At 44.5% G+C, this 25090-nt stretch overlaps 1 protein-coding gene across 1 annotated transcript in view; it reads left to right on the forward strand.

The window, feature by feature from the left end:
• Window positions 1-25090, forward strand: part of FBF1 (Fas binding factor 1) — a 183281-nt gene that overhangs the window by 60169 nt on the left and 98022 nt on the right. The window contains exons 8-9 of the mRNA XM_029600467.1: window positions 1349-1432; window positions 3183-3302. Coding sequence (XP_029456327.1) covers window positions 1349-1432; window positions 3183-3302 — 204 coding nt within the window. The remainder of the gene's footprint in view (window positions 1-1348; window positions 1433-3182; window positions 3303-25090) is intronic.

A 25090-nucleotide genomic window follows, 5' to 3' on the forward strand; every position in this document is an offset into this window, starting at 1 on the left:
AGCTAGGCGGAACTTGGTAGCAGTGGCTGGCTGCAACCGCGAGAACACCCGGAGCACAGAGCCAAGCATGACATGAGGTGAGTTGAGCTGGCTGCGGGTGGCCGCAGCCGGTGGACATAACAGTCTGGCTTCAGAACCTGTTAGAATTCAACTCTCCCGCCTAGGGCCTGTTGTTTGGGTTCAGGCTGTCTCCCCCTCTGGTACCAACAGCACCGGTGTTGTTGTGCCTGTTGGCACCTGGTTGGGTGTCTGTTGATCCCCTTTTGTGTTGGGGAGCAGTCTGTAGCTAGGGATTCACCAATGTATGAGGACTACCATCCTGCTTGTCCTCAGAGAAATAATTGCTTACCTGTAACAGGTGTTCTCCGAGGACAGCAGGATGTTCGTCCTCACGAAACCTGCCTGTTACCCCGCGGAGTTTCGTTTCTCTTATTTTTTTAATTCTATATTACAAGACTGGAGAGGAGATCCCGCGTGGATACATGGTATAGGTCATGCTGGGCATGCTCAGTGTGCCTAGTCAAAGTTCTAGAAACTTTGACATAAGTTTTCCATGTCGGGGCTCCATCTGATGATGTCGCCCATGTGTGAGGACTAACATCCTGCTGTCCTCAGAGAACACCTGTTACAGATAAGCAACTCTACTTTATCTAGCCTTGTGTGGCTAGATAAAGATATCCAACTAAATAGCGCTGTCATGAACAAACAAAACCAAAAAAATAAAAGGGCCAGCATGCCAAATCCTTCCTTCCCCCTCCAAAACATCATACAAAGGTCCTGTTGGGCTGTGCTATCCTCGCCCTGCAAAACTGTTTTAATCCTGGAGAAATCCCCGGCATTGTACCCGGGCCCCTTGACCCAGTTTTTGATTATTAGGAGGATCGGCCTTCCTCCTCGACCTTCCTCATTCCCCCCCCCCCCCCATACCTTATTTTGCCCTGTTGGGAGCAAGGGACATACTGTCCTGATCCCAGCACCTCCAGCATTGCCTCTGTCAAAGCAGCACTGGAGGCACCGGGAGTGGGGCAGTGGGACCCTCGCTCCCATCAGGAGAAAAAAGATGCGGGGAGGGTGTTGGGAAAGGTCAGAGAAACTTCAATATACTCTGCCTCCAGAAAATGGTAAGACGTGCTGGTGGTGCAGCAGGATCTGGACTCTAATGTTACCCCTGGCTCCGCTAGGAGAACGAGCCCATACTTGAGACTCCCCGTCCCAGAATAGCTGTGGTTTTCTGTCCTGTGTCCAACAAAGGCCATCTTGATACAGTGGTCATAACACTGCAGCACCAACATTTGCTTGCTTTGGATCCTCAAGTCATTCTCATACCAAGGTGTCTGTATCTGTACAGGAAAATCTGCAGCTGAGGATGAGAAGAAGCCCCTCTCAGCCCCTGCAGGCTCTGGGCAACAGTACAGAAAGTTCTCCTTTGATGGTAGGATTGACCTGACTGTGAGTGTGTATATATGCCATTAAGTTTGTATAGGTATATGGGTCTGAATGAATCATGGTTTATGTATGAGCTACTGTTTTGATACAGATGTGAATATGATTGTGCATTTGCGTAGCTTTTTCCTCTGAAGTTTTGCATCTGAAGGATAACATTTCCTGTCTGTGCTCTGAGAGTTGGGTGGGAATGAATGTGTGTGTGTTAGGAGTAGGCTATGTAGGGAAAGGAATCAAGAAAATTCTGCTGCAAGTCTTTGTTCTCGTCTTTCTTTAGTTTTTTTTCTTTTGTCTTTGCTTTCTTGTTTCTCCTATATAACAGCAATAATGATCCTAGCAGATCTCAGCTAGTTTAGTTTTTCTGATATTTACCAGGTGTTGCATAACCTTTGCCCCCATCCTCCAGCACCCCACTGGATTATCACACTAATACTTTTGTACCATTCAATTTGGAATTTAACAGTACCTTGCACATTATTCTGGCCATAAATAATACATTTATTTATGATGGCAAAAAACAGCATCAGATTGACCATATTATGTGTATTGCATTTCGTGAGCTGTGTGATGCTAGCGCAATCTTTATTAAGAAAAAGTGGATTGCTGAAAAATTAGGTCGAAGCGAAAGCTGGGTTCAGAGGACATGGGGCAAGACTGCCAACAAGTATTTTACAGAATTTGGTGACGGTCTACCACTAAAATTGTTTCAAGAAAGCCAAAAAATAATTGAGAATTCCCACAACAAGCAGAAAAAAAAGCTGCTGTTAGGTGGCAAGAATGATTTTGGATGAGAGGAGGAAAAAAGTTGAAAGAGGAACAGTTTATCGTTATTGAGTCAGGGCTGGTATCCAGGCGTTCCATGTAATTTCAAAACTATTGAAAACCGAAACCCTTATCCAAGACAGGCTCTGGCTGGCAAATTGGTTATGAAATTGGTATTTAGTGCCTTCCGACGAATTTTCCAATTGGTCAATTCGAAAACCAAATTTGTCTTTGAATAAAATTAGCGATGAGGAACATTATAGCCAAATTGTCAGAAACCCTATTTTCATTGGTCTTTTTGTCATTTTCATAGTGAAGAAAATGTTGAGGATAATCAAAAAATGTGGGGAATATTGGGATGGTGCCTATTTTTGGAATATGATTTTAGTTGAAAATGTTATCCTATTTTGAGTAATCCGGAAAATGTTTTGTTAGTAGACGAAGCTACTTTAGGCCATGAGAAGGCGTCATGCATGCGAGCCAGTACCACGCAACAGCTGCTTAAAGAAAATTGATGTTTGGGGTAACAACATTTGGCCAGGGAGTTCTCCAGACTTGAATGCTGCCATTATTAAGGATGAGGTGGAGAGTTTAATGTTGAAGGGAAGTGGTCAGGGATGTTATTCCACCAAAACTTTGCGTCAAAATTTGGAATTGGTCTTATTAAATGTGGAAAATGTTACTTATTTTTTTTCAAAATTTGTGTTCATACCCCCACTTGTTCTAAAGCCGTTTTGCAAGCTAACGGTGGGTGGGTACACCATCTATTAATTATGTGTTTAAATTCTGTTTTGAATGCTGATTAAAACGGTATATTGCATGTTTCTATCAGATTTCTGGTTGTTGCTGCAATGCAGGAAGCAAAGGTTATGCAATGTACACGGTACATTGGTATTTGCTCAGTGATCCTTTTGCTGGAATTCATCTGTCCTTTACCATGTGCATTTTGACTCTTTGCTACCTGGTGTGGTTCTTAGAACTAGATGATCCTTTGGCGGGACTCCTATCTGATGATGAGGGAGGTGTAACCAAGAAATTCCCTGTTATAGAAACTAGACCTGGCCTGGAACAAAATGCCCCAACAGCCACAGCAAAAGGTAAGAAGAGATAATGTCTTTGTCCAATTTATGTATCTCTATATTATAAGATTACTAAGGCTCCGGGTAATCATTGCATTGTGTGCAACACAGTAACCTCACCCAGAGCAGAAGAAGGTGCTGCAGGCAGCGAGGGAGAAGTGCCAATGTCTAAAGTGCAGGCAAGGGGGAGAAGCTGTTGGGGTTTTCCGAACTCCATCAGCCATGCAGGCAGCAGAACAACAAGTGGTCGTTTCCCAGCCCCAACAGCAAAATGAAACTAAAAAAAAAAAAGGCTCACCGGCAGAAAAAGAGCTGGGGAAGTTTCCTGAGCTCCACCAGCGCAGGACAGGAAGAGAAATGCTGCAGTAAACAGAAGGGCTGCTGGGTATTCCCAGGTGGGGGAGGGAGTAGGAAAGGGGTGGGCCAAAGTTAGTGGAGGAGGGTGATAGGGGAAAGTAATGGGAGAGTAAAGAGGGGGAAGGCAATGGGAGCAGTGGGAAAGGGGAGGAGCAGGGGGAAGGAGAAATGAAAGAGTGAAAGGGGAAGGGGCTGGGGGAGTAGGAGAGTGAGATGTGAAGCGGGATGTAGTAAGGAGAAGAGGGATGGGGCAGTGGGGATGAAGGATAGGGAAACCATAGACCGGTGAGCCTGGAAACTATTCTAAAGATCAAAATCGTAGAGCATATAGAAGGACATGATTTAATGGGACACAGTCAACATGGATTTACCCAAGGGAAGTTTTGCCTAACAAATGTGCTTCATTTTTTTGAAGGGGTTAATAAACATGTGGTTAACGGTGAACCAGTAGATGTAGTGTATTTGGATTTTCAGAAGGCGTTTGACAAAGTCCCTCATGAGAGGCTTCTAAGAAAACTAAAAAGTCATGGGATAGGAGGCGATGTCCTTTCGTGGATTACAAACTGGTTAAGACAGGAAACAGAGAGTAGGATTAAATGGTCAATTTTCTCAGTTGAAGAGGGTAAACAGCGGAGTACCTCAGGGATCTGTACTTGGACCAGTGCTTTTCAGTATATTTATAAATGATCTGGAAAGGAATATGACAAGTGAGGTTATTAAATTTGCGGATGATACAAAATTATTCAGAGTAGTTAAATCACAAGTGGATTATGATACATTACAGGAGGACCTTGCGAGACTGGAAGACTGGGCATCCAAATGGCAGATGAAATTTAATGTGGACAAGTGCAAGGTGTTGCATATAGGGAAAAGTAACCCTTGCTGTAGTTGCACGATGTTAGGTTCCATATTAGGAGCTACCACCCAGGAAAAATATCTAGGCATCATAGTGGATAATACTTTGAAATTGGCTCAGTGTGCTGCAGCAGTCAAAAAAAACAAAACATTATGTTAGGAATAATTAGGAAGGGAGTGGTTAATAAAATGGAAAATGTCATAATGCCTCTGTATCGCCACATGATGAGACCGCACCTTGAATACTGTGTACAATTCTGGTCACCGCATCTCAAAAAAGATATAGTTGCGATGGAGAAGGTACAGAAAAGGGCAACCAAAATGATAAAGGGGATGGAGCAACTCCCCTATGAGGAAAGGCTGAAGAGGTTAGGGCTGTTCAGCTTGGAGAAGAGACAGCTGAGGGGGGATATGATAGAGGTCTTTAAAATCATGAGAGGTCTTGAATGAGTAGATGTGAATTGGTTATTTACACTTTCGGATTTTAGAAGGTCTAGGGGGCACTCCATGAAGTTAGCAAGTAGCACATTTAAGACTAATCGATGAAAATTATTTTCACTCAGTGCACAATTAAGCTCTGGAATTTGTTGCCAGAGGATGTAGTTAGTGTAGCTGGGTTCAAAAAAGGTTTGGATACGTTCTTGGAGGAGAAGTCCATTAACTGCTATTAATCAAGTTGACTTAGGGAATGGCCTCTGCTATTAATTGCATCAGTAGCATGGTATCTTCTTGGTGTTTGGGTACTTGCCAGGTTCTTGTGACCTGGTTTGGCCTCTGTTGGAAACAGGATGCTGGGCTTGATGGACCTTTGGTCTGACCCAGCAAGGCAATTTCTTATGTTCTTATGAAGAGGGAGTGCACATTTCCCACACTATACAACACCCTACTGTGGGCGTGCACACCCCTCCACCCTCCCCCCTCCACACACACCCCTCCACACACACCCCCACCCCCACATACACATCCCAGAAGCCCCGAGTGCATGTGACACTGGAATACTCAAAAAATACTCAAAAAAGCCCCGAGTGCATGTGACACTGGAATACTCAAAAAAATACAATCCCTTTTAAACTGGCAGGCTTTCCCAGTTATTCTTCACTGTTAAATTACTATCTCCTTTTCTTCTGTTCCAAGTTGAAATATGTCCCTGTTTTATTGTAACTGCAATTTTCCCTTCTTTTAGCACTTGTTAATGTTTTTTATCACTTTATTGTTGTTCACTCCTTGTTATTTGTAAACCGGCATGATGCGATTCCCATCGCGAATGCCGGTATAGAAAAGACTCAAATAAATAAATAAATAAATAAATAAATAAATACTCCGCTGTGCCATTGGCCAGAAAGCTCTCTGTTAATACTATGTGCTCTTATTGACCCTGGAGACAGAGATCTCGCTCTGAAGGTTCTGGAATTCTCCAGTCTCAGCTGGGAGTGCTGAAAGGATCAGATCTCTGTACTGAGGCCCTGTTCAGCTCCTGTGAACAGCCTTATCCTGACCTCCCCAGACACTAGTAAAATAGTGAAAAGTGTTTAGCTAATTTCTACTGTTTAATCCTTGTTGTGTTTCCTATTTGTTTGCAATTTTAAACTTTTATCCATTCACTGTTCTTCCTCTTTTTTAATAAACTTATTAGTTTGTTAGCTCTGCCTGTCTTGGACTGACTAAAGATCTTGATAGTGTGTATATTTAGTCTTTGGGTGTATTTCTAGGAATTTTGTGACCCTTGGTTGTAAGGGGTCTCAGTGTCCCTAGAAACCACAAGGGGATAGCATGCAGGTGGGGGAGCTTACCCAGAGGCAAACAGAAACTCAGATAGGGGGGAAGTTGCCAATGTAGAAGCACATGTGCAGTTCTTGGCAGGACCCTCTAAGTGGTCACCTGGTTACCCTGCGTGGGTATTAAGGGGAGTGCTGCGGCGTTACATGACAGACCTGATCTTTTCTGGGGCAGCGGTAGGATTGTCAGGCTCTCTGCGAAATGCAGAGACTGGATCCACAACCTGGATAGGGCTTAATTTGTTTGTGCAGTTTGATGACATCCAAGGTGGCACTGATGAGTATCTAACTGTCTTTGAAAAATTTTGCTGCCTAAATGAGATTTCAGAGAAAGACTGGGTGCAATATTTGGGAGGAAAGTTCACTGGGAGAGCACTCGAGGTATTCCAAAATTGTCCATGGAGACTGTCCATGGAGGTGTGCAAGGCTTTTCTCACCCATTATGCTATTACCCCTGAGACCTACAGAATTAAGTTTCGGAATTTGCAAAATGGGGCAGATGATACAGTGAGTTTGTGATCCATCTAAGATACCAGCACAACTGGTGGCTTACTGGATCAGAGGTTAAAATCCTGGAGGACTGCCGAAACCTGATTGTCCGGAGCAGTTTTTACCACAATGTCATCCAGAAGTGAGAGAGCATATTCAAGATCACCAGCCCTGTACTCCAGAGAAAGCAGCTCAGCTAGCTGATTTCTTTGTGGCTAACCATTCCTGGTTGGCAAAAAGAAGCCATCCATACCCACAGCAGCAAAGAACCAAGGGAAGTCAAGGCCCATTTCTAATGTTCCTGCAGTCTCAGAGACAATCAGAAACCTAAAGACTTTAAGCATGAATGTACTTGTTATCAGTGGGAGCGTACGGGACATTTAAAGGCAGATTGTCTAGATGACTCCAAGCCAGCACAGAGAAGCACTCCAGCTCCTGCACTGAAGCTGGCAGCTTTCATGGGCAGTCCCAGTTCTAGGGAAGAAGTCTATGCAGTAGCAACACTACGAGGAGTTATGGGATATTCATCAAACAAGGAGATAGATGAGCATCCACAACACTACAGCACCATAGTAATTGTGAATCAGACCCAGGTAACTGTTTGTTGCGTTGGTGGACCCTTGACTGAGACGAGGTTGGCACTACCTGTAGAGGGAATCCCAACAGGTCCTCCTCATCGGCAGATGGACAGGTTGGTGCAGAGACCCAATAGGACCTTCACCAATACGAGCCCTTAGGCGGGGGTCTCCGGTGATGTAGAATCCCATGGTGAGAGGCAGGGGCATAGTCAGGCTGGCCAGAGTAGACAGGTGGTGGTCAAGCAGAAGTCCAGGGACATTCCAGGTGTCTAGGCAGACAGCGGACAGGCAGAGGTCACAAGGCGTTCCGAGGTCAGGGCAGGCAGAAGACAAGCGAAAATCTAGAACACGAACCGAGGTCAGAAGACAATCTAAAGGTGAGGAGTCGGGAACATGGAATCAGTCAGGAACATGGCAACCAGCAGTTCCAAAGGAGTTCGACCTGTTGCTGAGGCATCTGGGGGGTGCAGGGGCCAGAGTTAAAAAGGCCCCAGGTCTGACATCATCAGGGAGGGCTGCGGGCATTTTCCCACTGCCGGCCCTTTAGAAGGAGAAGAGAGGCGCGCGCATCTAGGGAACAGGCAGGACACTGCCACAAGAACGGCAGTGAGACTGGAGCTGCTTACGCGCGCCATGGAACGTTGGTGGGAGCTCCCTGCCACAACGAGGGAGCCAAGAGAGTTCCCCGCCCTGCCGGTAAGCGGGACTGGTCGCTGCCCGATGTGGCCGGCCCGCGTAACACTGGGCTTGTGGACAGTGGCTCTAGCATGTCTTTACTGTGACCAGAGTTTGTGTTGGAAGATGCTATTCTTCCGCGGCGCACTGCAGATGTAGTGCTGGCCAATGGAACCCAAGAGACTGCTGAAATTGCAGGCTCAGGTTTGTTACCTTTTGGGGCTTTTGGTACCCAATGTCTAGGACTATTTACAGGTCCTAGGCTCTATGGTATCGACACGGGAACTAGTTCCTTGGGCTTTTGCTCATATATGGTCTCTACAGAAGGCTGCCCTCTCCCATTGGAATCCATTATCAGAGGAATTTCATCTTCCACTTCCTCTCAAGGGAGATGCCAAGTCCAGTCTCATGGTGGCTTGGTCGGGCCAATCTGAGTCTAGGAGTGGAGTTGGAAATCCCAAACTGGGTGAAGGTGACCACCGATGCCAGGCTTTCCATTTGGGGAATAGTGTGCCAAGGCCAATGGTCGAAGGAGATGACATGGTTAGAGACACGGGTGGTATATTTATTGTTTCTTGCCTTTCTGCCATGGTTATGTGGTCGGCCAGTTTGGGTCCTGTCGGACAATGCAACAACAGTGGCTTACATCAACCATCAGGGAGGAACCAAGAGCAGTGGCTGAGAAGGCCCAGGAGTTGGTTTGCTGGGCAGAGCAAGATCTATCACTCCTAATGGAATCTTACATTATTGCTGGAGTAGATAACGTCCAAGCGGATTATCTCAGTCAAAAACGGCTAGATTCCGGAGAGAAGGAACGGTCAGATAGGGAATGCCACACATGGACTTAAAGGCATCTCAACAGAAGGCCAAGGCAGCTCGTATTTATAGTCACAGATGGGAGCATGGGGCAGAAGGAATCGATGCTCTGGTTCTCAATTCTGTCTTACAGTTTGTCCCTTGAGAGGGCTTGACTGCTGAGGCTTGGTTGTTTTCAAGTGGTTATGTCCACACTGATCTGAACTAGGAAGTTTTCCACATCGCTGACATATATCAAGGTTTGGAGAGTGTTTAAAAGTTGATGCTGGGTAAGAGTTTATCACCTTCTGAGTGGAAATATCACTAATCCTGGGTTTTCTGTAGGAATGATTAGTAAAGATCTGGCCCTAAACTCTTTAAAGGTTCTAGTTGCAGCACTGGCATGTTATCAAGGTCTTTGTTCTCCCATCCAGATGTTTCTCTATTTTTGGAGGGAGTCCAACATAAACATTCTTTCTGGTGTTTGCTGGTGCCACTTTGGAACCTAGCCTGGTGTTGATTTTTTTGGTAGGCCCCACCTTTTGGTGGCTGCGTTGTCTCCTTGGGTCTACTTACCTTGAAAATGGTTTTCTTGGTTGTTATATATTCATCAAGGCACATTTTTGAGTTGCAAGCTTTCTCTTGCCGTGAGACTTTTCTGCTAACTCTGGGGCAGTGCAAATTAGGTCTGTACCTTTCTGTTTGCTGGAGGTGGAGTCGGAGTCCCACTTGAATTAGTCTATTTCCCTGCGGCGCTGAACAGAGGTAGAATTGCACGGGAATAGGTCGTTATGTGCCTTAGATATGAAGTGACATTGTTGCAGTACCTGAGGGTTGCCTGCTACTTGCAAACGACTGTTCGACTGTTCGCTCTCCATGGTGGAGATAGGCGTTGAGAACTGGCATCGTGGGCTGCAGTGGTCGTGTAGGTGCAGTGCACCTACATAAGCAGTGGCTTATGTAGGTGCAGAAGTACCTAAGGAAGTCAGGGAACATTTCACTAGAGCACTGGCGGTCTTGGGGGTGGAAACTCGACTGTGGTCTCATACTGAGATTTGTCAGACAGCAACATGCTTCTTCTTTCATACTTTCTCCAAACATACCGCTTAGGTATTAAAGCTCAAGAGGATGCTGCCTTCACTAGGGCAGTATTGACAGGAGCGCAGGCAGTCTCCCGCCCATTTTGGGAGTAGCTTTGGTACGGTACATCCCACTGGTGTGGATTGGCCTGCCTGAGTGCAGAGGAAGGTGAAATTACTTCTTACCTGATAATTTCCTTTCCTCTAAGGAAGGCAGACCAATCCTCAATCCGCACTGGGCTGCCTACTTGTGGTTTTATTTTCAGTTCATCCTTTCCTTCAGGAGCAATGCAAATTGGTCCTTGTGATATGCAACTTTATGTCATGCGTGTTTATTGTGGATTATCCCGAATGTGTGACTGTCTGTGGGATCCTCAGCACAGATTTGGGAAGCCCTGTCATAGACAATGTCAATAACATTTTCCATGTTGTTTCTTGTTTTAGTTCCCACTATTTCTGAATAGTGCACACTAATTTTAAGATAGTGCACACTAATTTGGAAATAGTGCATACCATGCAGAAATAATGCACAATCTTTCTGAAATGTAAAAAAAACAACAAAAGCGGGTAAACATTAACAAAAATGAAAATCGACCCCCAAACAATACATCACTGCATGACATTTTTTGGCCTGCACACACTTACTATGGGATTTCCTAAGGTTCCATACTTTCATCAGTGTTATTCAACAGGCAGGCAAAAAGCAGAAGTTAGTGTGTTTTGTATTAATAGGTAGTCAGAAAGGCAGGCAAAAACCAGAAGTTTGAGTGTTTGTATTTTCCCAACCCTCCCACCCATCCCTAGCTCATCCTTTAATTTATAGGCAGGTGACACTTTCACACTAACAAAAAAAATTTAAAAATAAAATAAAAAATTATTCAGCCTTTTAACTTAAATTCAGAAGTTCCTCACACCTTATCAAGAGTTTAAACATTCCCTTGTAAGTCACTACCAGATATATAGCGAATACACTAATACATTTAAAGGACCCTAATTGTACGCAGTCCTATTCCCATAGCAACCTAAAACTTAACTAGAAACTGAACAAATTTAAGAGGAAGGCAGCAGTCCAGCAGCAGGAGGGAGGCTTCCCAGTCTTCTGCATTGAGTGTCACATTTCAGTTTTTACCTGCAAGTGAGAAATTGTATGTATACATCCGATGCAAGGAGCTCCTCTTTCTCAGAGAATGAGTCTGATCTCTGGAGGCTAGAGTGGCAGACCTAGAGGAGATGAGGCAGACAGAGAGGTATATAGATGAGACTTTCAGGGACATTGTAGCCAAGTCCCAAATCCAGTCTGGATTTACTGTCTTCGAGGAGGAGGAGGAGGAGGGTCTCATGATTAAAGAGTGCATCAACCTGGTACATGAGGAAATGATCCTGCAGCAAGGACCCGCTCTCGGGTTGGTGCATTGTCCTCTCGCACCGAAGATGTCTCTCCCAGGGCTACTGCCCAAGAGGGAAGGGTTAAGTTGGCCATCATAGCTGGTGATTCGATTATTAGGAATGTAGACAGCTGGGTGGCTGGTGGGCGTGAGGATTGTCTGGTAACATGCCTATCTGGTGCAAAGGTGGCAGACCTCATGTGTCATCTAGATAGTATTTTAGACAGTGCTGGGGAAGAGCCTGATGTCGAGGTACATGTGGGCACTATGACATAGGAAAATGTGGGAGGGAGGTTCTGGAAACCAAATTTAGGCTCTTAGGAAGAAAGATGAAATCCAGAACCTCCAGAGTAGCATTCTCTGAAATGTTCCCTGTTCCACAAGCAGGTACCTAGAGGCAGGCAGTACTCCAGAGTCTCAATGCATGGTTGAGATGATGGTGCAAAGAAGAGGGATTCAGTTTTGTAAGGAGCTGGGGAACCTTTTGAGGAAGGGGGGCTCGTTTCTGAAGGAATGGACTCCATCTTAACTAGGGTAGTATCAGGCTGCTGGTGCTAACCTTTAAAAAGGAGATAGAGCAGCTTTTAAACTAAAACAAAGGGAAAAGCCAACAGTTGCTCAGCAGTGCATGGTTTGGAGAGAGGTATCTTAGAAGGATACTAATGAAGCATTAGAGTTAGGGCACCCCAACACAGAGGTTCCAATAATAAGAAAAGTAGTCCAAGTTCCTGTAATTAAAAACTCACCTAAGCTAAAAGATCCCAATTTATCCCTGTCAACTGAAAAGCAGAATGTTAATACAAACAAAAAAAACCACTTTCAAATGTTTGTATGCTAATGTCAGAAGTCTAAGAAGTAAGATGGGAGAATTAGTGTATAGCAGTGAATGATGACATAAACTTAATTGGCATCTCAGAGACATAGTGGAAAGAGGATAACCAATGGGATAGTGCTATACCAGGGTACAAATTATATTGCAATGACAGAGAGGAACATCTTGGTGGCAGGGTGTTGCTTTATATCTGGGATGGCATAGAGTCCAACATGGTAAAGATCCTACAAGAGAATAAATGCACAATCGAATCTTTATGGGTAGAAATCCCTTGCATGTTGAGTAAGAGTATAATGATAGGAGTATACTACCGTCCACCTGGCCAAGATGGTGAGACGGACAGTGAAATGGTAAGAGACATTAGGGAAGCTAACCAAATTGGTAGTGCAGTAATAATGGGAGTTCCCTGTACGTACCCGGATTAGCCCAGACTCCTGGGTTTTATTTCCCCTCCAGCAGGTGGAGACAGAGAAATTTTGTGGACTCTGTGTATACCCCTGAGGTGCCACCTAGAGTCTGTCAGTATTCTTCTGTCTCCAGCAGGTGGAAGAGGTGCTTTCCTTGAGTCTGGTGGCTTCTGTCAGGATTTAGGTTTTTGGTTTGCAAATTTAATAGTCCTTATTGTTAGAAAAAGGTCATGTTTTGGTCTTTAGGCTAGTTTCCCCTTTTCCAGCCTCCCAGGGGGTTGTCAGGTCCTGGTGGGGCCATCCCCCCTGGTAATAGAGGCTTAGGAGCAGAGGGTTGAGGACCCTGTAACTGCCCACTGGATCTTCTCAGGGTGCCAAAAGTAGACGCTGCTGTCTCAGCGGTGACGAAGAAGTCGACTATCCTGGTGACGGGAGCCACAGCCTTGAAGGACTTGCAGGACCGCAAGTTGGAGGTCCAACTCAAGAAGATTTTTGAGGTGTCAGCTCTCGGTGTCCGGGCTGCCATATGCAGCAGTTTCGTACAGCGGGCCCTATCTCGCTCTTTTCACTCTGAAGACGTACCTGATGAACCCCAGCATATCATCGATCCGAAGAGAGTTATTCTGACAGCTATACACCCGGTACCTCTGAGCAAGACCATTGTACCCTGCAATCTAAGAAAGAAATTGTTAGCATGGGTTCACGATTCGAAACTGGCTGGACATCCTGGTCAACGAAGAACTCTGGCTAAGCTACAGAAGTACTACTGGTGGCCCACCATGAAGGAAGATACTTTTGCGTACGTAGCTTCTTCTTCCAATTGTGCCAGACAGAAACCTCCTCCCGGACGTCCTTGGGGCCTGCTTCATCCCTTGCCAGTACCAGATGAGCCCTGGACCCACATTGCTACAGACTTTGTGGTGGACTTACCACTTTCTGGAGGTAACAATACTATCTGGGTTACAGTGGATCATTTCTCGAAGATGGCTCACTTTGCGGCTCTCCCTGGCTTGCCTTCAGCCATGGAGCTTGCTAAACTATTCACCAGCCACATCTTGGAACTCAATGCCACCCAAAATAAGACTAACGAAGGAGCAAAAACTCTTCAAAAAAAGCTTAAAAACATGGCTTTTCAAAAAGGCCTTTCAAAGTGAGAATGGGAAATAGGTAATACTAAGAAACAAGAAAAGGACTTATACGCACAAGCAAAAGTCACCTGAGAACATATGTGAGTTTTATTTTTTATTTTATCACACTTAAGTATTAAGTTAAAGAATTACAGTATACCGCATCTACGGTTAGCCCATAAAGGGAATTTTATTACACTTTACATATAGCTTATAATATTGACTCATGTATCCGAACAACTGCGGCACCCTCTGGTTAAAATTAAATCCATTCTGAACTTATTTATATGCCTATTTCTAAACCGTTGTGATGGTATATCACTAAACGACGGTATATAAAAGTTTATAAATAAAATAAATCAGCCACATCTTTCGCCTACACGGCATGCCAAAACACATTGTCTCTGACAGAGGAGCTCAATTTACAGCCAAGTTCTGGCAGTTTTTGTGTAAGAAATTCGACATCACACTTGACTTCACCTGTGCATACCATCCTCAGTCGAATGGCCAAACTGAGAGAATGAATAGAACACTCAAGCAGTTCCTTCGAGCCTATGCTGGTTCACGTCAGAATGACTGGGCTGAACTGTTGCCCCTGGGCTGAATTCGCCATCAACTCTCATCCAGCATCATCAACTAGATCTACACCTTTTGAAGTAGTCTACGGACGACAACCCTTACCACCTTTACCACTTCCACTTTCAGTGTCGTACCTGGCAGCTCAATCTACTGCCAAAGATATCCAACAACTCTGGAGAAAGACTAAAGAGATGCTCCAAAAAGCTGGACAAAGAGCTTAGAAGGGCTATGATGCTCACCATAGCAAAGGTCCTGAATTCCAGCCTGGTGACAAGGTCTGGCTGTCTACCAAATATCTGAAACTAAAGCTACCATCAGCTCGATTTGCTCCACGCTTTGTCGGACCCTTTCCTATCCTCCAACGATTGGGTACACTCACTTATAGTTTGAAACTTCCTCCAGCAATGAAAATTCATAACGTGTCCCATATTTCGCTACTGAAACCGATTGTCCTTAGCGAGTTTTCCACCAAGACATCTGAACCTACTCCTATTGATGCAGAAGACATAGAGTACAAGGTTGATGCCATCCTTGATATAAGAAAGAGGCAGAGTTTGGGAATACCTCCTGTCATGGGAGGGTTACGGACCTGAAGAAAACGCTTGGGAAGCTTTGGCTAATATCATGGACAAAGAGATGCTTTGTCAATACCACCGATTACATCCTCAAAAACCAAGACCAGGTAGGGGGTCTGGAGGGGGCCCTTTGAAGGGGGGTACTGTTGAGTCCGTCGGTCTCAGGCGGCTTCGACCTTGCAACCAGAACTCCCTATACTATCGTGTGCCGTGTTTTTCTGCGGGTATTCAGAAAGCACCTTCAGACAGCTTTATGATCTAAAAGGCAAATTTATTGGTAAAAGACAGATGCAGTATAAATGCAATATAAAAAAGAGGAACAAAGAAAGAGGAAGTCGTTGTTTCTCTGGAGACGCAGGTCAGTGGCAACTGGGCATTAAGCTTGCTTCTCAGATGCGGAGCTCTTCGGCTGGAGTTTTTAAACTTTTTGCATTGTCCAATAGAAATACATTGATGCGCATCCTGGGTGTATTATCTTCTTCTAATATCCAATTATGAACGTAACTTTATAGTCCAATCAGGTACCGTCTCTGGGGTGTTGCCTTCTTCCGGTATTGAGCTTGCCAAAGCACATGGTTGTGAAATATGTTGCCAGCAGAATCAGGAAATACATAGCTCAGGCCTAAGGCCTATCTACATCCCCCCCTTGAATCGTTGGGAAACGATTCACCAATGAAAGGCTGAGATTGTATTTCCTGGATTGGAATGGTCATAGCATCAATTTAGTATGACCCACCCTTTGGACTGTTAAAAATGGCTTCCATATTCTTTATGGTGTTGAATCATTCTTTTTACATAACTCACATCCACAATCACAATCACAATCGTGCACGCATTCTCATTGTGTACTTTGCTTTATTGACATCCAGTCTCACATTCATTCTTCATTCAGGTATTGTTCTGGCCTTCTTCCAGTTGATCCAAGATTCTGTAGTGTGCTCCTATTGGCAGCATACCAGTGACCTATATTTCCAATTATTCCTCTCAATGATTGATTATTGATTGTCAATGAATGGTTAGAATGGTTGAAGCAATAATCCATCATTCTACTCAGGGTTAATGCCACTGTCTTAGGTTGCCCATGGTACGCAATCCTAATGATTGGCTACCAGGTGCTTACCCGTCATCGTTAAGCATAACAGCCTGAGGAGATAACATTGCTGCTGGTAAATGAAAGGCTTCCTGTCGTCTTCACAGATGATATCTCAGGCCATTAAAATAACAAACTTCATTCATTCTCACAATTAATCATTACAAACTCACTTAGAAATGTAAGCCACTTTAAACTGTGTTTCCCGTCAATTAAACCAAATTCTGTGAAAATACAACCTTATCCTTTAGAAAATCTCACTCATTAGCTTCAGAAGGAGATTCAATCATGCTCATCATTAGATGTTGACGGACTGCAGCAACTTGAGAGTGTACTTCAGATGTAGAATTTACCATAATATTGAATCCTGGCTTTTCAGGCATAGCAGAAGCAATAGTTAGAATTAATTAGAAGCAAAACCACGCTTGGGAGTACTATTGCTTATGTCTTAGCCTACCATACATTTGAGCATTATGGGAATATAAACAAATGCTTCAAATCTAAATTAAGAATAGGATGTCGAAGGAGACATCCATATGGATGAGGGATAAGATATCTCTGTAACCAATGGGATGGTATCTACAAGCTCTACTAAATGTGATGTTTAAGAATAGGGAAATCAAATAAAAGTCATAATTCTGTCTTCAATTACCAAGAATAACTATATAAACCTTTGGGGACTACATTAAACCTTTAAACTTACTAAATGTACTCGAATTGAAGAGGACATACTTGTCTGTGCAGCCCATTCACATGAGCTGCCTAAGAACGGTGTGAAGGCTGAACTGACAAGCTATGCTGCGGCACATTGCGCCGGTCTGCCATTGGCTCGCAGACATCTGAACAAGTCTGGTCTAGAAAGGGCAGAGTGTAGCAACTGGAGATGAATATAACGTGGAAAGCAATAATGAAATCATAGGTGGTAAGTCAAACCAGTTATCTATGGGACCTAGGGATGAATGATCATCTTAATTAATCATATAATGGATATGAGAGAACTGGGAATAGCAGCAAAACTTTAGTATTTTAAATTAATGTGGTGTGTAACATGTAGGTGTATGTATCCAAATCATAACATTTGCAGAATGGCATATGGGCTTGGAGTATATGGCAATCAATTAACATTGACATTTGACAAAGCATATTGTGGTGTAATGTATAACAGTTAGTCTTAGTGTAAAGAGCTGACAATAATTGGGAATGGATCTAATCTGATCAGGGCAATAAGATTCACACAATCATGAGAACTGCATTAATGTAGAGTACAACAACATAAAGGCAAAATATAATCAAGCAAGAGTAGTAAAGTTCAATGATGAGTGACAGATGAATGCTGTGTTAAGGCCGAGACTTCCGTAGAAGGGATGGGAAGAATGGAATAAGTCCCATAAATGTTGTTTTCAAGCTTTCAGTGAGGTGTATCAGCTTTTCATTTATCACGGCCTAATGGGGATATGTGCTTCTTTAATGGTTTCAGATACCTAATATGGTAAAGTAGCATAAAAGCAAATTAAGCATTTAAAAAAGGTCATCTGTGGTAAGCTAAACCACAAATAACACGTATTTCAGACATGACATTGAACGTTTGTTACACTAGACTGACACATACTCATCCATCCAACAAATATACATTCCTTGTCTTCATCACATAGGACCAACAACAGATAACATATAATTTGAGCTCAAAATTCATATCAAAATATGTATCAAAAGAAAAATGGATTAAAAATCAAAAATCAAAAATGTGTATGAAAAATAAAAGTTCAGAATTCTGTCCAAAAAGTAGAAGTCCTTGAAGACCTGAAAAGTAAATACTAGCATACAATTGAAATATCAAATTAGCAAATATTGTACATATAGATTTCCAACCAATAATAAATTTAATCAATAATGTTCTGAGCTTATGGTCAATGTGTCATACCAAATAATTAGAATAATTATAACTCAAATATCAAATAATTAATACTTAAATATGCTACATTTTAATTCTTCCGTTTTTTTTCTTCCGTTCGCAGCACAGCCAGTGCTGGCAGAACAGATAAGCTGTACTCTGCAGGTTTGCTACACAGACAACTTCCCCTTTTTTTCTGTTAAGATACAGTTTAACTCTTTAGCTAAAATGTCTTGTCAAACTCATAATTCTCTTCTCAGAATCATAATTCAGCAGCTCAGATTCTAAATTTTAACACTAGTATATGTTCTTGTCAGTACTCCAGTTCAGTATTAAAGGAATGTGAAGTCAGTAACGTAATAAAGGATCAGTATGTAAAGTTGAGAGCAAAGGGGATTTATATTGGTGGGATTTATATTGGTGGGAGATGTGTCTCGCTCCCCCCCTTGATCCCTCTTTTACCACAAACGTACAGTTTAGAGCAGAAAGGAAATAACATGTTGTAAGAGGAAGATATCGCATGCGCTGGGTGATCACCTTAATAAAAATGCATTCACATTGAAAAGAGGAACTTACACTTAAAACTTAAAACTATACGGTACCATTGAAAAATTAACTTATACTAAAAATGCTTATACGAAAGATATACCTGCAAATGATAACACAAATAAATCTTAATAACTTGAACAATAAGACCAGTAAATACATTAACATGGAAAGCCTAGCAACCCGTTATATCTGTCCACAAACCCATTAATTCTAGGGCGTTAAACGTCTGTGATGGCATTAAAAAAGTTCTTCAATCTGATAAAACTGACCACATGCGACTGATCCCAGTGCATGGCTGCTGTCCCTATTACAGAAGACAGGGAAGCACGTAATTAGTCAGGCAAAGTCTGTAGAGACATATCTATTTATTTTTGGATTTTATATACCGGAGGTTCCTGTATGCTACGCGTATCACTCCGGCTTACATGACAGACATCGGGAAGGCTGGCAAGGATTTACTAGTCTCTATGTACACAAACATCCTAGGTAAGCAAATTCTTATCTTATCTTCTTTGTCCTGAAATGAATATTGCAGTAATGCAAGCAATAGCTATAAAAATAAGGCTCAGAATAAGGAGATCATCCTAAAGGATGGTCGTACTAAATGTGGTTCTATTCAAAACTGTATTTCATATTAAGTTCACTCTGTGTCCTGTCCAAGCTTCACTAAGGTGGCAATGTAAGGTCCTACATACGCTGATACCTTCTCTGATAAGTGTGAACTCACTGTATCTGGGGACATGCTCTCTAAAAACTCAGGTTTCCTGTAACGGAATACAAGGGCCCATGAAAGGCACTTCTTCCAGATGTTTTCTGCTTGCCCCATTACTTGGCGTAATCTGGTTTGAAACAGGCCATTATATTGTCTTACTAAATCATTTATTTCACGCCGGCACTGTTTCTGTTTATTATGCCACTGTGATGTCAGTAGTGAAGCTACCTGGCCCAAGGTCATGCATCTGGTCATGCATTTGGAGGCATGGTTACGGCTTCCAGCACTCCGAACAGTGTTCAGTGCAATTGCAATCAGGGATCCTTCTAGAGGACAGACTCTCTTCTGTGGGCTTAAGGCAAGTGTCCATCCATGAAATGAATCAACCCAAATAGTGACATAGAAAAATGAATGATCTAATTTAGCAATTTTGGCTGCTGGAGGACCAGCGGCAGCTGAAGTTACAGTGACTAGTTCAGTTTCCTCACTACTTTCCGTATTCTCATCGCTATCTGTAATCAAAATAGGCATAGGTCGGAGGCAGGGAATGGGTGACAGGTCAAAAGGTTCAGGAATTTCAGAAGGTGGTGACAATACTGGAGGAGGCGGTGTAGGAGGAGGTGAAGGAAGAGGTGTGGGAGGAGGTGGTGGACGAGGGGGTGATGAATCATCTGGCACAAGAATAGTACTCGGTGCAGAATCTACTGGCATTCCAGTGTCTGCTGAATTGTGCACATCTACAATTACTGGGCTTTCTACTGGGTCTACTAACCACATGCCGTATTCCTCAAATGCAGGAACAGCATCTTGAAAAAGGTCATCTCCAATCTCAACTGTACTGAGTTGGGGTGTGCTTGTGTGAACTGTGGGGCTTACTCGGGGTTCTCCTTCCCTTTCTGAAAGTACAGCAGGATCTGTATGTAAATTACCCACTGCAGTCACTGTTTCTTCAGGCACTAAACAATCACGAACATATAGTGAATCATATGGGGGTGGTGACACTTCTCTATCACCAGTAATAGCTACTAAATATGTGCCTGTCATAGCGAACCATCTGGACACTTGTATATGGTCCGCTAGCCTCTTATTGTCTTTTGCCCTTGGCTTGCTATACCTGTTCTTAAAATAGGCTATTAGCTGTATGAGCGTGGACGGGTCAAAGGAGCCCCCTACTAGCCATTCTAGGGAACTATCCCTTGCTGCCCACGCAACCCACTTAGAGTGGCATTTGCGAATTAATTTCTCATTGGGCTTATGCAGAGCAATGACTCTGCTCAGGGGACATGACGGACAGACCTCCCCTACTATCTTGGGACCTCTTAATATTGCAGACCAAAACTTCGACATATTTATTAATAATAAATTTCGTGTAGCCACTCTCTTATGAGAAAGAGTGGTTCAACCTTACCTTAATTGTAGTTTTCACCGTACCGTGAATTCACGCTTCCGGTGTGCTGTACTTCTTCAAACGCGAAGGTATTCACAGCGGGACAGGGAGAGACAGCCTGCAGACAAGGGTACTGAAGACCTATCTACTCCTTTCCGTTCGACTGGTTACCGGTTCCTACTAAATTACTTGGGCTCCAGTGCGTTACCGCCGAAACAACCGGGATAGGGCCAGAAGGCAGCGTCAAATCTGCCAACTGTTTTCGAACTTATTAGTACACTAACGGAAAAACCTATGACTCACTCGTATAAGACAAGTGTTTACTCACCTTTCCAGACAGCTCCACGTATGTTTGCCGTGGAATACTTGATCTGAAGGCTTCTTTTTTCTGCGGCACGTAATCCCGCTTCGGGATCCACCTGACTAGTTTCTACTCCGTCCCGGCACGTATCCCGGCAAAAGCCCGGAGCCCCAGGTGGTTTATGTCGCAGTATTCAACTTGGACTAATTGATTGGTACTGTACAAGATCTGCCAGATAGCAGTGCGCGCCAAGGTCTAGGAGATAATAAAAGTTACTGAGCAGTTTTTTTTTTTCTTTTCTTTGAGAGTAAGACTTACTTCCTCAAACGTGGTTTCTGAAGTGCTTCAGGGCTCAAAAATCTCAAAGTAGATTCTGGATGCTTCAGGGTAGGTTCCCACTCCCGATCAACGGCACCCTTACTTCCTTCGATGCTGGCAATGAGTATTCCTGAAGGTGTGCTGGTCCGCGATGCCCGCATCAGGCTATCAAACCATCCTCTGCTACCATTATGTTTTTCTGCGGGTATTCAGAAAGCACCTTCAGACAGCTTTATGATCTAAAAGGCAAATTTATTGGTAAAAGACAGATGCAGTATAAATGCGATATAAAAAAGAGGAACAAAGAAAGAGGAAGTCGTTGTTTCTCTGGAGACGCAGGTCAGTGGCAACTGGGCATTAAGCTTGCTTCTCAGATGCGGAGCTCTTCGGCTGGAGTTTTTAAACTTTTTGCATTGTCCAATAGAAATACATTGATGCGCATCCTGGGTGTATTATCTTCTTCTAATATCCAATTATGAACGTAACTTTATAGTCCAATCAGGTACCGTCTCTGGGGTGTTGCCTTCTTCCGGTATTGAGCTTGCCAAAGCACATGGTTGTGAAATATGTTGCCAGCAGAATCAGGAAATACATAGCTCAGGCCTAAGGCCTATCTACAGCCGCTAACATCTACCATTGTGAGATGGGTCTCCTCTGCCGAGGACCTCTGGACTCCTTCTACTGGATTACCTCACTACTGCCACCTCTGGTGGTATCATCCATCTGTATAATAAAAGACAAAACCTCTGTGTTTGCGTGTCTCGAGTCTAGCCTAGTACTGCGGTTCCTCACGGAGCTCCTCCCCGTAGGAGTGGCCATCACCGCAGTACCCAAGAATCTACTCCAACACCTCAAAACCATACCAGGACAATCCCGCCTGTAGAAATTCCAGAACCTCCAGAATTGAGGCCCTGGAAGGACGAATATTATGATCCAAACACCAGGATTCAAACACTCCCCAAACTCTAACTTAGGCTCTGGAGGTAGAGGTTTTATGGAAGTGCAAGAGCGTGGCGATAACCGCAGGGGAGTAACCCCTCGTTCTCATCCTCTGCCTTTCAAAAGCCATGCTGCTAGACAGAAGCGATCTACCTCGCCGAAACAGATGGGGCCCTGAAGCAGAAGAGTTGGGGACGGACGAAACCTCAGTGGACCGTCGATTGCTAGAGTCAGAAGATCCGCAAACCACGGACACCGTGGCCATTCCGGAGCCACTAGAATCACTGTGCCCGGGTGAATTTCAATGCGGTGCAGCACTTTTCCGACCAACGGCCACGGCGGAAAGACATACAACAGAACGTCCCTTGGCCAGGGCAGGACCAGAGCATCTAATCCTTCCACTCCCGGTTTTCGTTGCTGACTGAAGAATCGAGGAGCCTTGGCATTGCGGTACGTCGCCATGAGATCTATGGAGGGCATGGTCCAACGTTTGCACAGAAAATGAAAAGCTTCGCCAGAGAGTTCCCACTCCCCTGGATCCAACTGGTGCCGACTGAGAAAATCAGCCTGCACATTGTCCACCCCGGCGATGTGGGAGGCCGCAATTTTGTAAAGGTGTTGCTCCACCCAGGTAATCAACAGCTGTGCTTCCGTTGCCACAGGATGGCTCCTGGTTCCTCCCTGACGATTGATGTAAGCTACCGCTGTGGCATTGTCAGACAGTATCCTCACCGAACGCCCCTCTACTAAGGGGAGAAGGGCCTGTAACGCCAGCCGAACTGCCCTGGTCTCCAAACGATTGATCGACCAGGAGGATTCCGTCTTTGTCCACTGCCCTTGCACTGCCGATCCAAGACACACTGCCCCCCATCCGGAGAGGCTGGTGTCAGTAGTGACTACGATCCATGTGGGAATTTCCAAGTCCACTCCCTGACGCAAGTGGTCTGGACAAAGCCACCAATGTACACTGGAACGCGCCAAGTCCGCCAGCGGTAAGCGAAGTAGAAACTGCTGGGAAAGTGGACTCCAGTGGGAGAGCAACGCTGATTGAAGATGACGCATATGTGCAAAACCCCACGGGACCAGCTCGAGCGTGGAAACCATCAACCCCAGAACCTGTAAGAAATCCCAGGCCCTGGGCCGCAGCATGGACCTGAATAACTCCACCTGGGTAATCAACTTGGATAGCCTCTCTTCTGTAAGAAAAACCTTGCCCAAGACCATATCGGACCTGGCCCCCAGAAACTCCAATGACTGGGAAGGAACCAAATGGTTCTTGTCGGGATTGACCACCCAGCCTAAGGAAGTCAACCACTGCAGCACCCTCTGGACTGCCCCCCTGCACAGGTCTTCCGACTCTGCGCGAATCAGCCAGTCGTCCAGGTAGAGATGCACCAGTTTGCTCTCTCCCCGCAGGGCCGCTGCTACTACCACCATCGCCTTGGTGAAAAACCTGGGCGCCATCGCTAGGCCGAACGGAAGTGCACAAAATTGGAAATGTTGTCCGAGGATCGCGAACCGCAGGTATTTCTGATGATCCGGACTATGGGTATGTGTAAGTACGCTTCCATCAGGTCCAATGATGCTAGAAACTCTTCCTTGTGCATGGATGCTATCACCGAGCGCAGAGTTTCCATCCGAAAATGAGGCATCTTCAGTGTCCAATTGACCTTCTTCAAATCGAGAATGGGACGAAACGTGCCTTCCTTTTTCGGCAAACGAAATAGATTGAGTAACACCCGCGCCTGAGTTCTCCTGTAGGAACCGGAACGATGGCGCCGAGATCCTGTAAGCGTTGCAGGGTGTCTTGAACCACTCGCCGCTTTTGACGGTAAGAGCATGGGGAAACCATGATCGGACGGGCAAAATCTAAAGCTTAGCCGTGTTCGATTATGCATAGGACCCATTGATCCGATGTTACAGTGGCCCACTCCTCCAGGAATAAGGACAGCCTGCTCCCAATTCTTGGAACAGAGGAGTGAACCCGCTGCACTTCATTGAGAGGACTTGGAACCCCCATGAGATTGGGGGGCTCCTTCCCTGGAGGGCCACCAGCCCTGAAAGGACTGGTTCCATGAATTTTGACGGCTTTGTCCTTGACGAAAAGACGAACTGGTGGACCGGGAGGAGCGAAAACATCGATCTCCCCGAAATCTCGCCCGTTGAGGAAAAGAGCCTCTTGTCCTTGGCCTATCCTCCGGCAGCTTGTGGACCTTGCTCTCCCCCAGCAACTTTACCATATCCTCCAACTGCTGCCCTTGAAGGGTAGAGAACTCAAATGCGCTTTGGAGGACACATCTGCTGACCAATTCCGCAACCATAGAAGTCGACACTCTGAGACCATCATCTTCCCAGATGTCTGCAAATGATCATAAAGCACGTCCGCACTGTAAGCCACCGCGGCCTCCAACCATCCAGGCTGCTGTGCCTGGGTGTCGGAAAGTGCCAAGGATGCCTTTAAATCCTGGACCCAGCGGAGGCTGGCCCGCTGTACGAAACTGCTGCATGGGATAGGAGGCGATGTCCTTTTGTGGACTGCAAGCTGGTTAAAAGCTAGGAAACAGAGAGTAGGATTAAATGGTCTGTTTTCACAATGGAAAAAGGTAAACAGTGGAGTGCCTCAGGGATCTGTACTTGGACCTGTGCTTTTTAATATATTGATAAATGATCTGGAAAGGGGAATGATATAGTAAGGTGATCAGATTTGCGGATGACACAAAATTTTGCATAGTAGTTAAATCTTAAGTGGATTGTGATAAATTGCAGGAGGACCATGCGAGACCGGAAGATTGGGCTTCCAAATGGCAGATGAAATTTAACTTCGACAAGTGCAAAGTGATGATGTAGTTACACAATGTTAGGTTTTATCTTAGGAGTTACCACCCAGGAAAAATGTCTAGGAGTCGTAGTGGATAATACATTGAAATTATCGGCTCAGTGTGCTGTGGCAATCAAAAAAGCAAACAGAATGTTAGAAATTATTAATAAGAGAATGGCAAATAAAATGATGGATGTCATAAGGCCTCTGTATCACTCCATGGTGAGACCACATCTTGAATACTGTATGCAATTCTGGTCGCCGTATCTCAAAAAAGTTATAGTTGCCCTGGA

This window comes from Rhinatrema bivittatum, chromosome 4, assembly GCF_901001135.1.
Source record: "Rhinatrema bivittatum chromosome 4, aRhiBiv1.1, whole genome shotgun sequence".
Classification (NCBI taxonomy): Eukaryota; Metazoa; Chordata; class Amphibia; order Gymnophiona; family Rhinatrematidae; genus Rhinatrema; species Rhinatrema bivittatum.